The 15,649-nt window shown below is 50.8% G+C and overlaps 2 protein-coding genes across 2 annotated transcripts in view; one reads left to right on the top strand and one right to left on the bottom strand.

The window, feature by feature from the left end:
* Positions 1-5,768: 5,768 nt before the first annotated feature.
* The window catches only part of LOC115297765, a 13,262-nt gene continuing 3,381 nt past the window's right edge, over positions 5,769-15,649 (bottom strand). The window contains exons 3-8 of the mRNA XM_029945891.1: positions 14,807-14,883; positions 14,600-14,706; positions 12,585-12,636; positions 11,201-11,250; positions 7,037-7,180; positions 5,769-6,072 (exon numbers count right to left, since the gene is read on the bottom strand). Coding sequence (XP_029801751.1) covers positions 5,942-6,072; positions 7,037-7,180; positions 11,201-11,250; positions 12,585-12,636; positions 14,600-14,706; positions 14,807-14,883 — 561 coding nt within the window. The 3' untranslated portion in view covers positions 5,769-5,941. The remainder of the gene's footprint in view (positions 6,073-7,036; positions 7,181-11,200; positions 11,251-12,584; positions 12,637-14,599; positions 14,707-14,806; positions 14,884-15,649) is intronic.
* The window catches only part of LOC115298533 (neuroblastoma suppressor of tumorigenicity 1), an 11,672-nt gene continuing 11,016 nt past the window's right edge, over positions 14,994-15,649 (top strand). Inside the window, exon 1 of the mRNA XM_029947453.1 lies at positions 14,994-15,206. The gene's annotated coding sequence lies outside the window, so the exon portion shown is untranslated. The remainder of the gene's footprint in view (positions 15,207-15,649) is intronic.

Genomic DNA, 15,649 nt, shown 5'->3' with positions numbered 1-15,649 from the left:
GTGCATTGCCTGCGTGTTTTTGCCTTGGGTCTTCGAGCAGGAGGAAGACTGTATTTGAACTGCCAGCAGCTGTAGCCTCGGGTCCCAGCCTCTCAGCCCTCCCCCCAGCCCCACCCCCAGCGCGAGGTCTTCGGACCACTTCTACCTCGTATGACGGGAGCGTGGAGGTGGCCGAGGCGTTGTCTGCTGATGAGGACAGACGTCTGCAGGAGCCTTGCCCTGCCGCAGCAGCTCCTTACGATCCGTGTGCTGTCCCCGCTGGGGGACAGTGTGCCTAGTGCTTGAGGTCCGATAGCTGGCGGTGTGGACGGGTGTGGGCGGGTGTGGGCGAGGACCGCGTCGCCGGCTCGCTCCATCTCATGTCTCGGATTCCCGCAGCTTTGTGGAGCCGGACACAGTCCCGGGGTGGGGGGCCGGGAGAGCTCGTGGCCTGCCCGCCTGGCTGAGGTTGATGTAACTGCACACAGCAGCTGAAGTTTGGGGACAGGGGCTGCTTCTCATGCGCCTCTGGGAGTTTATTCCTTTGGTTTCACTTGAACCAGGGAGGCTGGATGCAGAAGTAATATAGTAGCAATTTCTTCTGAAAATGTTCTGAACCGAGGAGGGAGCTCAGTCTTTCATATCGAATTCCTCCCTTTAGGTATTTCTCCCTTTACGATAAAATCAAGATGGGCAGCGCTTGATCCCACCTGCCCCTTTGCCCTGTACGCGTTGATGGAGCCTCCAGGCAGCAGAGGTATGTGAGAAAGTAGGACACAGGCCCCCACCCTGCTGGAGACCAGACACGCAGACCCTCCACACGCAGTCCCCTGCGGAGGGGCCCGGTGGGAGGGGCAGTGCCACAGACTCATACTTGACGTTGACCTGGACGTTCCGACAGACGAGGAAGGGCTGGAAGGTGGCTTACGTGAAGGCTCGGAATCACGCCGGTGTGGTAGTGGGGGTCGTACAGTGAGGAGGTCCGGGTAGCCGGGGGGTGTGGGGCCCGCAGACGTGCGGAGGGGGAGGCCGGGCACCGGCCTGGCACTGGTGTCCGACCCCCGTTCTGAAGCGTCGATCAGACAGTTCATGCAAGTGTCGTAATGAGTAGATTCAGGGTAGAAATCCTCTCTCATTTGTCCCTCCTTTCGTCTTTCACCCCACGCCCCCTTTCCAGATGCGTGTGCTAGGCTCTGCACCAGAGCAGGCAGCGGTGGCTCTCTGCCCTGCAAAGTGTCCAGGCTCCTCTCCTCTCTGGGCTTTTTTTGTTTATTTGATTCACTTAAAGCCTCAGGTGAGCCTGAGCCCAGGACCCAAAGTCATGGCCATGGCTTGCGCTGGCCTAGCCACTCTGCTGTTTTGCACTCTGCCCCCTTCATTCCATGGTCAAGACAGCCATGTCATTAAAAAAATAAATAAATAACTTTGCAACCTGTTTCATCCCTTACTCTTGTCTTCTCCCTATTTGCTTTAAAAGTTAGTATTTCCCTCCAATTCTCCCATCTTCATTGAAGCAGAGAAAAGAGTAACAGGTCCCTTCCCCCCCCCAAAAAAAACCCCTAAAACCGGAAAATACAACATGCCCACCAATTCTCTAGATACGGCAGAAGGATGTGGAGCAGGAACAGGCAGTGGGAGCAGGCTCCCTATCTCGTTAGTGGTTGGCTTGGACGTTATATTTGGAGGTCCCTTTGCCCAGCATCCCTAAAATGCTGCTTACATGTTTGAGAACCTGGTGAGCTCTGGGAGGGCATGATTCTGGGCAAAGACTGGCCAAAGGAGGCACTGGCTGTTTGCTTCATTCCAGGGTCCTTGGTACTCCTGCTTGGAGCCCTTCGCGGAGACTGGCCCAACGCGCAGTGTTCCATCTTGTCCCCACTCCCTGCCCCCACCGCAGACGAGCCTTCAGAAAGTTCCAGCCCGTTGGCAAAGGCACACATTCTGTTCTACTTTAAGTTTCATTAGAAATTCAAGTCCTCTGGGGCTCTTTTCCCTTGTGGGGCTGTGAAACTTTGACTCTGCTTCTTGTCTGCCCTTCTGGAACCAAATAGAAGGAAATTCATGGGTTTGGGGAGAGAGTGATGGGAACCCAGCTGGGCACAGGATACGAGGATAAAGCTGTGGCGCCCCGAAAGTGGCCCGCTCTGCCAACATATATAAATTCATACAGCCTGAGCTTGACACTGTATAATTTGGCCCAGGACAATATGTATTTTGAACTCATTTAGGTGAATGACTTTGGCATTCCCAGTACCCGCTGGGGGGCCTTTATCAGGCTGCGTCTGCCTCGTGCAGAAGAACCGGCCTCCGCACACTCTCCAGCGAGTGTCCTCCTCTCCCGTCCATTTCCAAAGTTCCAGGGCCTCAGTCTTGAGATCCTGCTTCTATGAAATGCAGAGATCGGCGACGAAGGAGCTATCTCTGTAGATTTGCTTTTAGTTTTCCCAAACCCTCACTGTTTACATTTTTTTTTATGTAACCAAGCCATAATTACATTTTGCTTGTCATGGTTCAGTCTGATTGTATTGTTGAAGGACTATTTTTGAACCTGTCCAAATAAACTCTGCCAAGTGTTTCCACAAGGATGTGCTCCGTGGGGCCGGAACAGCCCTCATCGTGAGTGTGCGGAGACAAAACCGGTTTCCTGTTGCACACTTTCTAATTACATAAATGCAACGGGGTGGAAGGGAGAAAGTGGAAATTCTAAGTACCAAAAGGAATGTTCAGTTTAGAGTAACAAGCTCATCTGGAAGCGATCACCGCTCTTCCCTTTCAGCGTGCCGCACGCTCTGCCTCCCCTCGGACCCCGGAGGATGGGGTCAGGGCCAGCACAGACCTGGGCAGGAGCAGGGCAGAGGTGCCCTGGTTCGCTGAGCAGCCTCCATGTGCAGAGCAAGCGTGAGGGTCAGTGATCCCTGATCCAGCCAGAAAGTGCCTCAAAGGAAGAGGGCAGCTGGGGAGCAGGGAAGGGGCAGGGACTTTGTGGGGAAAAGCACAGGGTTTGGAGTTTGAGAAGCTGGGTCCCAGTTCCCACTCCCCCCCTACTTGCTGTGTGACTCCCTGATCTGCAAAGAGAGGAAAGGAAATTCCTCCCTTACGGGCTTTGAGGGTTAAATACATGTGCTCCCACAAGTATTAAAACGAGGCTGTCGCTGAGTCAGAATGGAGTACGGAGTGTCGTTCATGGTGGGTGGGAGACTTTTCCAGCATAGACAGGACATACTCCTTGGGCTCAAGGAGTCACTTCTTAGGGGCTTTCTCAGCAAATCTGAGAGAGAGAGACTGGAAGTCTCAGATGAGCCGTTTGTAATAAAACGAACTAGAAGTGCAAGCACTGCGTCCGCACGAGTGTTAGTTTTTCACTGTGCTCCACTGATACACATACATACAGCCACTGAGGCACCTCCCCTTAGGAAACTACCTGAGCTAAAACTCACCCAGGACGCTGGGAGGGGCAGGGGGCAGGGGACACTACGGAAATAGAACGGGGCCTCCCGGTGCGGTAGGAAACAGCTCGGTCCCTGAACATTCTGTTCAGACAGTTGGCTTCGATTGTGCTGTGCTCACATAGGAGCTCAGAGCTCGGAGCTGTAAGTGGGGGAAGGTGAGGTCAAGAATTCTTGGAGGAATTCAGGAGTGGGCAGGAGAGGAGTCTTTAATAGGGAAGAAGCTGGGGCTAGAAAAAGGAGCTCATTATCAACGGCCGGCCAAGTGCTCCTCCCCTCTTCCTGGTCCCGCCAGTCTGAGCCAGGCAGAGCTTCATCTGATCACTTCTAGTGAATCTGTGGTAATAGTAGTAATGGGGCACATACTTGGTGCCGGTTACTCTTCACATACTTCATGATGCTTAATTTTTGATTACTCTCTATGAGAGAAGTACTATTATCATTGATCGATGAAGGAACAGATTCTAGAAGGAGAATTTAACTTGCCCAAGGACAGCCAGCTACGGAGTGATGTCTGATGCCAGCTCTTACCCACTCAGTTAAACACTGTTTAAAACAGGAAGGGTCATTCAAAGGGGGTTACAGTGTTTAAATCTTGAACTAGTTGAAATCAATCCGTTTCATTTGTTTAAATCGCTAAATTTGTTTAAAAAACAATTCCTGTGTTTATTAAACAGAAACACAATGGTCAATCAGTTTCGGGCCAGTGTTACTGATGACTTTTGCTAAATCCTTGCATATGTAATAAAGCATCATGACATTTGATTGACCTGTGTATCTTTAAAACTAAGCACTTTTCTGTCAGTGTCTTTTTTTTTTTTTTCCCCTTTACTTAGAGGGTCGGGAGAGGGCAGAGAGAATGGGAAAGAGAATCCCAAGCAGGCTCCACACCGTCAGTGTGGAGCCCAGTGCAGGGCTCAGACTCACAACCCGTGAGATCATGACCTGAACCCAAATCAAAGAGTTTGAGGGGGTGCCTGGGGGTTCAGGTGGTGAGGCCTCCGACTTCTGCTCAGGTCATGATCTCACGGTTCACGAGTTTGAACCTGCATTGTGCTCTGTGCTGGAGAGCCTAGAGCCTGCTTCGGATTCTGTGTCTCCCTCCCGCTCTCTCAAAAATAAATACATTTAAAAAGTAAAAAAGAAATCAAGAGTTAGCTGCTTAACTGACTGAGCCATCCAGCTGCCCCAGGGTTGTTTTTTTTTCTTTTTAAACAAATTTACAAGCAGTAAAATGTATCCATCACCTGGTAGAAAATGAAACCCTTTTTATAATGTATATACTGGTGATACTTACTACCTCTATATTTTAAGAGGCTAAATATTTTTGTAACTTGATTTTATATCATTCTATGTGTACAGAAGGGTGTGACAATAAGGGACTTCTTTGTGCCTTTACCCATGTTCATCAATTGTTCACATTTTCCTTCATTTACTGTGTTACTCTGTGTGTCTGTGTATAGAATTTTTTAGCCATATGAGAGTAAGATGGAGACATCATGTCCATTTACACAAAAGTATTTCAGTGTTTGTTTTCTAGGATTAAGGACTTTCTTAGATAACCATAGTACGGCGGTCTAAATCAAGGAATTAATGAAGCGCCATCCTGGCCCAGTGGGTAAAGCATGGGACTCTTGGTCTTGGGGTCATAAATTTGAGCCCCATGTTGGGTATAGAGATGATTTTAAAGTAAAATCTTTAAAAACAATAAATAAGTAAATCAGGAAGTTAATACTGATGCAATGGTATCATCAAATCCACAGTATGTGTTCCGATTTTGTAAATTGTCAAAATAGTACCCTATCTTGCTTTTTGCCCAGTCCAGGATCATGTACTATATTTAGTTCGTAAGGTGTCTTTCTTTAATTCGGACCTGTGCATCAGCCTTTCTTCTTGCTCTTGACATATTTGAAGAGTAGCAGCCAGTTATTTTGTAGAATGAGTTTGGGTTTGTCTGGTGTTTCCTCATGACAAGACTCAGGTGTGGCAGTTTCAGCAGACACCGTGTATCCGCTTCAGGGCAGGATATTGGAGGCCCGTAAGGGCCGTGGGTCTTACCAGTGAACTTTTGGGTACATGGTGTAAGTGTTGTGTGTGTGTGTGTGTGTGTGTGTGTGTGTGTGTGTGTGTATAAATATATATATTTATTATTTTTCTTTGTAGTTAATTGTGGAGAGAAATTTTTGAGACTGTAAATATCCTGTTCTTTATCAAGCCATCATTGGATTTTAGCATCCATTGGTGATTTTCAGAATTCATTATTCCTTATGACTTGATGTCACTGTGAGGAAGAACTTTCCCTTTCCCCCCAATTTATTTGTTCATTTATTTCTGTCCTTATGGACTCATGAATTCTCATTTTATTAAATTGATTATAATCCACGATTGTCAATATTTATTACTCAGATTGTCCAGATTTGTCTATTTGGAGCTCTCCAAGCTGATGTCTCTTTTCTTTTGACACACCCACTCAGTTCTTTAAGGACAAGATAGTCTAGACGATTCCAGTATTTTCTCTACCCCAGCCTCCGAATCTGGCCATTTCTCCAAGGAGCTCTGGTTCTTTTTCGGGGAGAGTAGTAGTCAGGAACCAGGATCTGTGCGCATTGCTCTCTGCGTGTCAACGTTCCTGGGCCTTTCAGTGGAGCTAGGAAATAGGGGTGTGCGTGCGTGCATGTACATGACCTTGAGTTCATACTAATAACAAGTCCAAAAGCTAGGGTCTTGTCTGGCCTTCCTCCATCCCATTTTGTAACTCCCTCATCTAACAGTGAGAAACCTGGCTTTAAGGATTTAATTTCTTTTTAAATTATTTTTTATTTTTCTTAATGTTTATTTTTGAGAGAGAGAGAGAAAGAGAGACAGATCACAAGCAGGGAAGGGGCAGAGAGAGAGGGTGAAGGAGACACAGAATCTGAAGCAGGCTCCAGGCTCTGAGCTGTCAGCACAGAGTGCAATGCAGGGCTCAAACCCAGAAACCATGAGATCATGACTTGAGTCACGTTGGACGCTTAACTGACTGAGCCACCAAGGTGCCCCTGGGGATTTAATTTCTAAAGAGCAGTATTTATTATCAATGAGATCCTCTTGGCCTCTGCGTATATCTGTGTATAGATGGGTGGAAATACGCAGTGATTCTTTGAGAGTCAGACTGAAAGGGCTGTGTGGGCATTTTTCTTATGTAACATTTATGTAACAATTTTATCCTTACTGGTTTTCAGTTAGGTAGTTGAATTTACTGTTTCGTATGTTTTCAAAGTTCCTAAATTAACTTGCTTTTTAAGTAGGTGGCCCTGCCTGATCATTTGTATGGGCCAGTGACTTTCCATTGCAAGAAAGGTTTCCCCAAATCCTTTTTTTTTTAATGTTTTAATTTATATTTGAGAGAGAGAGAGAGAGAGAGAGACAGCGTGAGCAGGGCAGGGTCAGAGAGAGAAGGAGTCACAGAATCCGAAGCAGGCTCCAGGCTCTGAGCTGTCAGCACAGAGCCCGACGTGGGGCTTGAACCCACGAACTGTGAGATCATGACCTGAGCTGAAGTCGGACGCTTAACCAACTGAGCCACCCAGGCCCCCGCCCCCCCGCCCCGCCCCGCCCCGCCAGATTCTTACTATAGGGCATCCTCTGTTCTCTTCTGAGCTGCTTCCCTGGGTCAGACTTTAATGAAAAAGTCCCTCGATCTCTCTGGGCCTCGTTGTAAGATGGTTGAATGACCCCTTCCTGCCACACTGTGCAGATGGGGGGGGGCATCCACCCTGTTATTTTGGAGAAAGGTGAAACAGCCAGCTAGATATGATTATATGATATAATCAACTGTGTACCAAATTATGATCAAATGAAATCATCTTCCCATTTTTTTTAAGTTTATTTTGAGACAGAGACAGTGCAAGTTGGGGAGGGGCAGAGAGAGAGAGAATCCCACCCAGAGCCCAATGTGGGGCTCGAACTCACAAACCGTGAGATCATGACCTGAGCCGAAACCAAGAGTCCGACGCTTAACCGACTCAGCCCCCCAGGTGCCCCTCATCTTCCCACTTAAAATGGAGGGATATCAACTGTGATGTCACACGACAGACTCTTGACCACGGAAATAAAGAAAAGGCCCACCACTGTTCCAGACTGTTCCTGTTCTATGTTGGACTTCATGGATAAACTCCAGTTCTTGTTTTACCAGGAAAAGTCCTGCTGTCAAGGAGTGCAAGGTAATTACAGAGCCCTCCTCGATCCACTTAGATCCCTTTCTTGAAGACCAGGAGCTCAAGCCGGAGGAGGTGAGCGTTAGAACATGTCCATCAGTAGCCACGTCCCTCGGGTTCCTCGACTCCTCTCCCTCGGCCCCGGAAACGAGCCTTACGCTTCTTTTTGGCCTGAACCTGATCTGTAGGGCTTTGCTCAGCCCAGGCAGAGGGGTCTTGGGGATTTCTTTTACCTCATCAGAATCTCTGTCAGACTTTTAGTGGCCTCTCCGCCTCCAGCCTCACCCCCTTACCCCAGTTAAGACATTTTTTTTAATTGGGAGAGAGAGAGAGAGAGAGAGAGAGAGAGAGAGAGAGAGAGAGAGAGAGAGAATCTTAAGCAGACTCCACACTCAGCACAGAGCCCAACATGGGCCTTGATCCCGTGACCCTGGGATCATGACCTGAACTGAAATCAAGAATCAGAGGTTCAACTGACTGAGCCGCCCAAGTGCCCCTGTTTTTTTTTTTTTCTTTTAACATGCTTAAAGATTTTTTTTTTTTAAGTGACTTCTACATCCAGCATGGGGCTTAAACTTCCAACCCCCAAATCAAGAGTTTTGTGCTCTACAACTGACAGTCAGGCACCAGCCCCCCACCCTCTACCATTTTTTAAATTTTGTTTTATGTTTTTTAATTTATTTTTGAGAACAGAGACAGAGTGAGCAGGGGAGGGTCAGAGAGAGACGGAGACACAGAATCTGAAGCAGGCTCCAGGCTCTGAGCTGTCAGCACAGAGCCCGATGTGGGGCTCGAACCCACGAACCATGAGATCATGACCTGAGCCGAAGCTGGACGCTTAACTGACTGAGCCACCCAGGTGCCCCACCTCCACCATTTTTAACAGCGTTTTAGGCACATTATTTCGGTTCAGGAATTTCCAGTGGCTCGCCACTAATGCACAGAATATTAGTCCAAATTTCTTAGCCTAGCATTCAAGGCCCCTCCAGCAACCAACTCCTATCTCTGCCTCCTACTCTATGCCCGCTGTCCCTTCCACAGAGTAAGTTAAAGGCAGGAGCTCTGGAGCCATACTTCCAGGATTTGAATTACAATTTCTGACCCTTTGCTCTGGGGCTTTGGAAGTTACTGAACTCTGTCCATGCCTCACTTTCTCTCATCTGTAAATGGGGATGATGATAATAGCCTCAAAAGGTTATTATGAGAATTAATCCACCAATATATGAATTCATTAATAGAAGAAAAGCTTTGGAACAGCGCCTCTTGTATAGCAATGTTGGACAATATTATTATCCCCCCCCCCCCTTAATCTATTCTCCACATGGCAGCCAGTGTTAAAACATAAATTGGGTTATGTCAGTCGTCTGCTCAAAACCTTCCAATGGCTTTCATCCCATTTGGAGAGAAAGCCAAAGTCAATACAGTGGACTCCAAGACTCTACTGGCCCTCCCGGTACCTGTCTGACCGCCTCTCCCTCGCTCCTGTGCCCCAGTCATCCTGGCCTTGCTGTGCCTGAACACACTGGCACGTTCCTACCTCAGGGCCTTTGTACTTGCTGTCCTCTGCGCATGGTCTCTGACCACTCTTCCAGGCACCCACAAAGCTCACACCCTCATCTCCTAGTCTTTATTCGATGTCTCGTGCTCAGTGACATCTTCCCTGACCACCCAGGTCTTTCGGTATTTTTTTTTCAATGTTTATTAATTTTGAAAGAGAGAGAGAAAGTGTGTGTGTGCAAGTGGGGGAGGGGCAGAGAGAGAATCCCAAGCAGGCTCCATGCTGTAAGCAAAGAGCCTGACGTGGGACTCGCTCCCACAAACCTTGAGATCATGACCTGAGCCGAAATCAAGGGTTGGACACTTAACCGACTGAGCCACCCGGATGCCCCCATTCAGGTGCCCCTATTTTTTTTTTCTAAACTATTTATTTTTGACACAGAGAAAGAGAAAGAGAGAGAGAATGTGTGCACGCACGAGCGGACAGAGACAGGGCAGAGAGAGCAGGAGACAGCGGATCCTAAGCAGGCAGAGAGCCTGAAGTGGGGCTTGAACTTATGAACCCTGAGATCATGACCTGAGCCAAAGTCAGACACTTAACTGGCAGAGCCACACAGGCACACACATACCCCTGCCCTCATTTGGGTCTTTCTTTTATTTTTATATTTTTTATTTTATTTTTTTAAAGTTTATTCATTTTTTTCAGAGACAGAGAGTGAGTGTGGTAGGGACAGAGAGAGAAACACATACACAGAATCTGAGCTGTCAGCACAGAGCCTGATGCGGGGCTCGAACTTACAAACTGTGAGATCATGACCTGAGTGGAAGCCAGACGCTTAACCCAGGCCCCCCACACACCCTAACCCACCGCTCTGCTTTATTTTTCTCCCTGGCATTTACCACAGTCTGTTTGCATCTTTACCTATAATGTTTGTTGGCTGTCTCCTCCCACTAGAATGTTCTCCCGCCGTATCCTTAGCACATGAATGGAGGTGACACATTCGCTGAGTAAGTGACTAATAATAGTATATTATCTCTGTTTCAATCAAACTAGTTAGTTATTCCTGAAACACATTTTCCCAAGGGTGACCAGCTCAGCCAAGTGTCATCTCACAGGTCAAATGCATACATTTGGTGGTGACCGTCTGGAGGCGCTGTGTTAAGGATTCTGAGGTTCTCTCCAGGCCAGTCTGGAAGGTGTTACGTTACCATCGTATGCTGCGGTGAGGGCTGCGTATTTGACAAAGCAAACCCCTTTTCCTGGCTCTTCCTTTCTTAGTGTGGACTGCTTCCATGACTTGCTCAAGTCTTACTCATATCTCAAGGCCAAGTTCAAATCCTGCCTCCTTCAGCAATGTCAGCCACCCGGGACTTTGCTCCGCTACATCTCCTTGTCTGTGTGTCTGCCCTTGTCTCTTACAGAGCAGCCTTCTGTCCCTAGTACCTGCCACTGTGCCATACATGTAACAAGTGGTCAGTGAAATAATGTTGTTTCCATCAAGATTTGGGCGGGGGGAGGGGGGCGCCTGGTGGCTCAGTCGGTTAAGCATCTGACTCGACTTCAGCTCAGGACATGATCTCACGGTTTGTGGGTTTGAGCCCCATGTCAGGCTCTGTGCTGCCAGCTCAGAGCCTGGAGCCTGCTTGGGATTCTCGGTCTCCTTCTCTTACTACCCTTCCCTGGCTCATGCTCTCTTTCTCTCAAAATAAACATTTAAGAAAAAGGCTTTTTGGGGAGGTAAATAATCTGCTGCAAGTTAGCATACAAGTGGAAGATGCTTGAGAAGCTCAAAAGACAGGTGCATATCAGGGATGTACAAGGCAAGAACCAAGCCCTCAGCTTCTTTGGTGGCCAGAATTTTCTAGAGTTCCACTTCGACCGTGACTCAGCTGCCCAGCATGGTCCCTATGCCTTTTGGTTCAGACTCCTCAGAGAGGATGTGACTGGCCCAGCCTGGGTCAGCCGTCCGCTCTGGTCCAGCCTGCTGTGGCCAGGAGGGCAGGGTCAGGGGAACAGACTTAGCTGTTTATTTGTAGATACAGTTGGAGGCCACTTCCCTAGTGGAGGAACTGGACACTCACCCGGCTGGTATCCTTTTGTGCCTTCTTTTTCTCCCCCAATTCCCAGGTTCCTAAAAAAGGGGGATTTTTCAATGAAATCATCGGAACCCAAAAACCTTAAGAAAAAAAGCTGTTCTGTAGGGTATTAAATCCGCAGAGAAGGACCACCTCCCGAGGAGGGAGGGGAGCTCTCGGTGGATATGTGTGGCCGCTGGGAGCTGGGAAATGGAAGAAACAATGTCAGCAAACAATAGGCAGGTGGCACAGTCAATTACTGTGTTTACCGTGGACGGGCAGCAGGGTGAGGAATTCCGGCACGTGCCCCTTTCCTGATAGCCCGGTTCTGGTGCTGCCACATGGAGGTGGGCTGGTGGGCGGGAGGGACGTGGGTAGGAAGCAAACAAATGGGAGGCAAGTGGGAGGCTGGGGACAGCCCCTGGCACCCCGTCCCTGGCCTGTTACAGCTGAGGTCACGGTCATGACCCCCATGCTGTGCTGCCTCCCTGCAGGGAAAAGGGACAACCACTGGGGTCAGATGGACTTGGGTTGAAATTTCCACTCCCAAATTCCCAGAATTCAGTTCGCATCTCTGACCCTCTTCTCTCCTGTCATCTGCCCCATTCTTCACCCTTGATCCCTCTTTTTTGATTCTCAGCCTACAAAGGGTATTTCAAATTTGGATTCCTTGTGGGCCAAGGGTCCTCCCCTCTTTCATGCTCTCGGTTCCATCCAAGGACACACCTCTGCACCAGACCTGGTAGCGCATCACCACCTCCTCCTCCCGCTTTCTCCGAGCCCTAGAGGAGGCTCAGAGGCTTCCGGAGCCTCCAGCGACAGGAGGAGGAGGAGGAGGCAACAGGAACAGTCAAGGGGGTGGGCTCAGAGTCAGAATACCCGATTCTGCTCCTGCACCTGCTCCTGACTCGCTGGGCAGACTGAGGCGAGTCCTTTCCTCCAGGGGAGAGGAGGGTACAAACAATTCTAGCAGACGCCGCTTCCTGAGAGCCTGCCAGGCTCTGTGCATCGCGTGCGTGGGCCCCGGGAAGCCTGCCGTTGGGTACTGTAAAAACTCCTATTTCACAGGTGACGAAACTGAGGCTCAGGAAGTGCATTAGTTGAATAAGGTGGCGAAGCTTTCTGCTAGAGCCTAGGTGCGGTCCAGGGGCGCTGCCCCCCGCCTTCCCTCTGCCGAAGACAAACGTCCCTAAAACCGCCTTCAATTTCTGGAGCTCGGGCTGTTTTTCAGAAACTGTGCCAAGCACTTCGCATCCACTGATCTCCTGGAGTCCTGGCTCCTCATCACAGTCTTACCTTAAATGTCACCTCTGAGCCATCTTCTGAGGCCTCTCCCGTCCTGTCCCATTGTTCCCCCTCCCCGCCCCCCCTCCGCCCCCCGCCGGCTTACCTAGTTCCTTGCCTATGAGAAACACGTTCATCTGCTTCCTTGTCTCTGCACCCTGTGGCAGAACATGGGCACCTCAAGGGCTGCTGTGTCCTCGACACCCCTGTGCCCGTGTGGCACACAGCAGACACGATAAATATTCATTAAATAAATTCACAAGTCCTGACAACAGCTCTATGGAATACAGAGAGAAGGAAACTGAGGTCCAGGCAGGAAACAGCTTGCACAGAGCCCCAGAGTCCTCGGGGGATGAAACAGGGGTTCAGACCCAAGCAGGAAGATTCCAGAAGCTTCCGTGATGAGCCCTAGCAGCCCCTCCCAGCCTCAAATGTGGAAGTGTGGACACGCTGGGTCTTTATCTCCTAGAAAAGGGAGGGACTGTGCTCCTCCCGGGCCCTAGTACCAACCCTCTGATTGAGTGGGCAGGACTGGGAAGGAAGGCCTTTTGCTTGTTTTCACTCTCCAGGGGAGTGCAGAGGTTTGCGCCCCTGTCGAGGCCAGGCTGACGGGGATTAGAGGAAACAGCTGGCCCGAGCCCGAGCCCGTGCCCTGCGGGAGGGAGCAGCTCCCCACAGCCCAGTCACATTCCAGGTCGGTCATTTTCTTGAGCCCAGATGTTTGCTAATGAGCTGGGGGAGAGGCTTTCAGCCCTCTACCCCACTCTGGGCCCCACATTACTCGGCCCCAAGAGGCTGGCCCAGGGCCAGCAGGCTCTGGCTTCAGGCCCGTGCCCTGTGCCAGCCAGGCCTGTCGGGGCAACTGGCACACTGCTGCCAGCCAGGTGCATCTCCGTGAGCTCGGAGACTCTGACGTGACAGGTTCTGCCTTTCCTGCAGGGGCCCTCGTCACCCAGGCTCCCCGTGGGGTAGCATCCTCACCGCAGCCGGATGGGGAGAGGCTCTGAGACAGCCAGCAGGGTGTGGCGGGCAGAGGAGCACAGGCTTCGGACTTGTCAGGTCTGGGTTCAGGTTCGTCTTTGTCAAGACACTAGTGGTGCGACCTTGGGCAGGTCACTAAGCTTTTTGGGGCTTAAATTTTTTTTATATTTTTAATGTTTATTTATTTTTGAGAGAGAGAGAGAGAGAGACAGAGTGTGAGTGGGGGAGGGTCAGAGAGAGAGGGAGACACAGAATCTGAAGCAGGCTCCAGGCTCTGAGCTGTCAGCACAGAGCCTGACACGGGGCTCGAACTCACGAACCGTGAGATCATGACCTGAGCTGAAGTTGGACGCTCAACCAACTGAGCCACCCAGGCGCCCCTCGATTTTTCTTACCCGTTAAATGGGGATGACGGTTGAGACTGCGGTTAAGGGTTCCATACGATAAGGCGGGCACACTGCTTTGCAGGATACCTGGCACATAGCGGCAGCTGCTGATACTGTTGACAAGTCCCCTTCCAGACCCCTCTGCCCACATTGAAGTCGTTCTGTGATAGCCAGTCTTCCCCAGACACGTGTGACTCACACCAAGCTCCGTGTCCTTGATTAGGTGGTTGGGATTGTTCTAGAACCCTCCTGGGTTTGAGAGAGTTGTGGCTGAGCTGTCAAGGCCTTCTACCCCAGGCTCTCTGTGTGATCTGACATTCCGGGCTACACAGTTAGCCTCCCACAGTGCCCAGAGAGGCTTCTTTCAAAATGCAAACATCACCTCCCCACCCCTACCCAAGTCCCGCATTGAGAAGGATGGTGGTTTCCCAAGCACCTGGTGTGCACGCGGCAGTGAGGCCAGGCTCTGTGCGACGTGGGCATCCACCAGACAGTAGCTGGCCTCGTCCCCTACTGTGTGATTCTTGAGCCACTCACTACCTCCCTCTAGGCTTTGCTTCTTTCTCTCCTAAAATGGGAGAAACAATACTGTTTATCTTACAGGATTACCTTATAATGGGGACCAGGCACCCACCGAGGTGCTCAGTATGTGTGAGCTATCGTGATTGTTACTGTACCTACAAATACACATAGTAAAGAATATGCATATTACATGCCATATGGTTGTTATTGTTGTTCTCCTGGGAACACTCACCTGCGCTGAATTCAGCCAAGTACAACAGGTGATCACTGCCCTCAAGGTGCCCGCAGTCTAACGGAAGACAGAGATGGGCACTAACAGTCCATGCTCCAGGATGACACCTGAGGAGGGAGAAGTTTATGCTACTCCAGGGCCTTAGGAAGTCTTTCCAATCTGGTGCTTGAAGAATGCCTTTACCAGACGAAAGGGGGAGGAAGGTACCCTGGGCAGAGGGAACAGCATAAGCAGGAGCTAGGAGGCGTGGGGATGCGCCTGGGTTTGGAGCCATCGGAGCACACCTTGGAGTTATCAGCAGGCCACTAGCAGCCAGCCAGCCAGGATGCTCCGTATCCCAGGACACCCATTGTTCGCGAGCTTCCGGCCAGGCTGGGGTTAGACACATGGATATGGACAAATCTGATAGGAAAGCGCAATCTCCAAGTCCCACGATTGTGTCCTGGGCTAGAACTTGCCAGGTGCAAAGCTGTTTTCTCTGTCCACCGAGAGCACACAGAACAGAAGGGGCCCCACCGCCACCCACCCAGGGCGGACTGATCAGTTGGACCTCCGAGGCGGAGCCGGGCGCCAGGCCTGCCCTCTGCTCTTCCAGGGAACCTGAGAAGTGAGTCTCCCTGCGTTCCGGTGCTGTAGAGCACCCCCCTCCCCCCGGGGCGCTCACACCCCTCTCCGGATGCTTAGACCAGCGCCCGAGCTGAGAGGAGGCTGGGCGGAGGGCCAGAGGCCCCGGGCTTCCGAGAGCCGGACGAGCCCCGGGGTCGTGCCCGGGAGCGGATAGTTTGGGTGCACCGCGGGAGTGCGGGGCGAGGACGGTCGCCCGGAGCGCCACACCCTCGGAGCAGGACTGCAATGCCCGGCCCCCTCCAGAAGGAGCACCTCCATCTTTGTCACCCCGAGGCCCGGACCGGGAAAAGTTAGGCGGAGGGAAGTCGGGGCGCAGAGAAAGCCGGCGGAGGGCGCTTCAGGACGGGCCGGGGCGCCCGGCTCTCCGCCCCATCCCCAGGACGCCGGCCGGGGCGGCGCGGAGCTCCGCCGCGCCGTCGGATC

The sequence above is a fragment of the Suricata suricatta genome, chromosome 8 (assembly GCF_006229205.1).
Source record: "Suricata suricatta isolate VVHF042 chromosome 8, meerkat_22Aug2017_6uvM2_HiC, whole genome shotgun sequence".
NCBI lineage: Eukaryota > Metazoa > Chordata > Mammalia > Carnivora > Herpestidae > Suricata > Suricata suricatta.
Note: the sequence above shows the minus strand (reverse complement) of the source record. Positions and strands in the feature narration are given on the sequence as shown.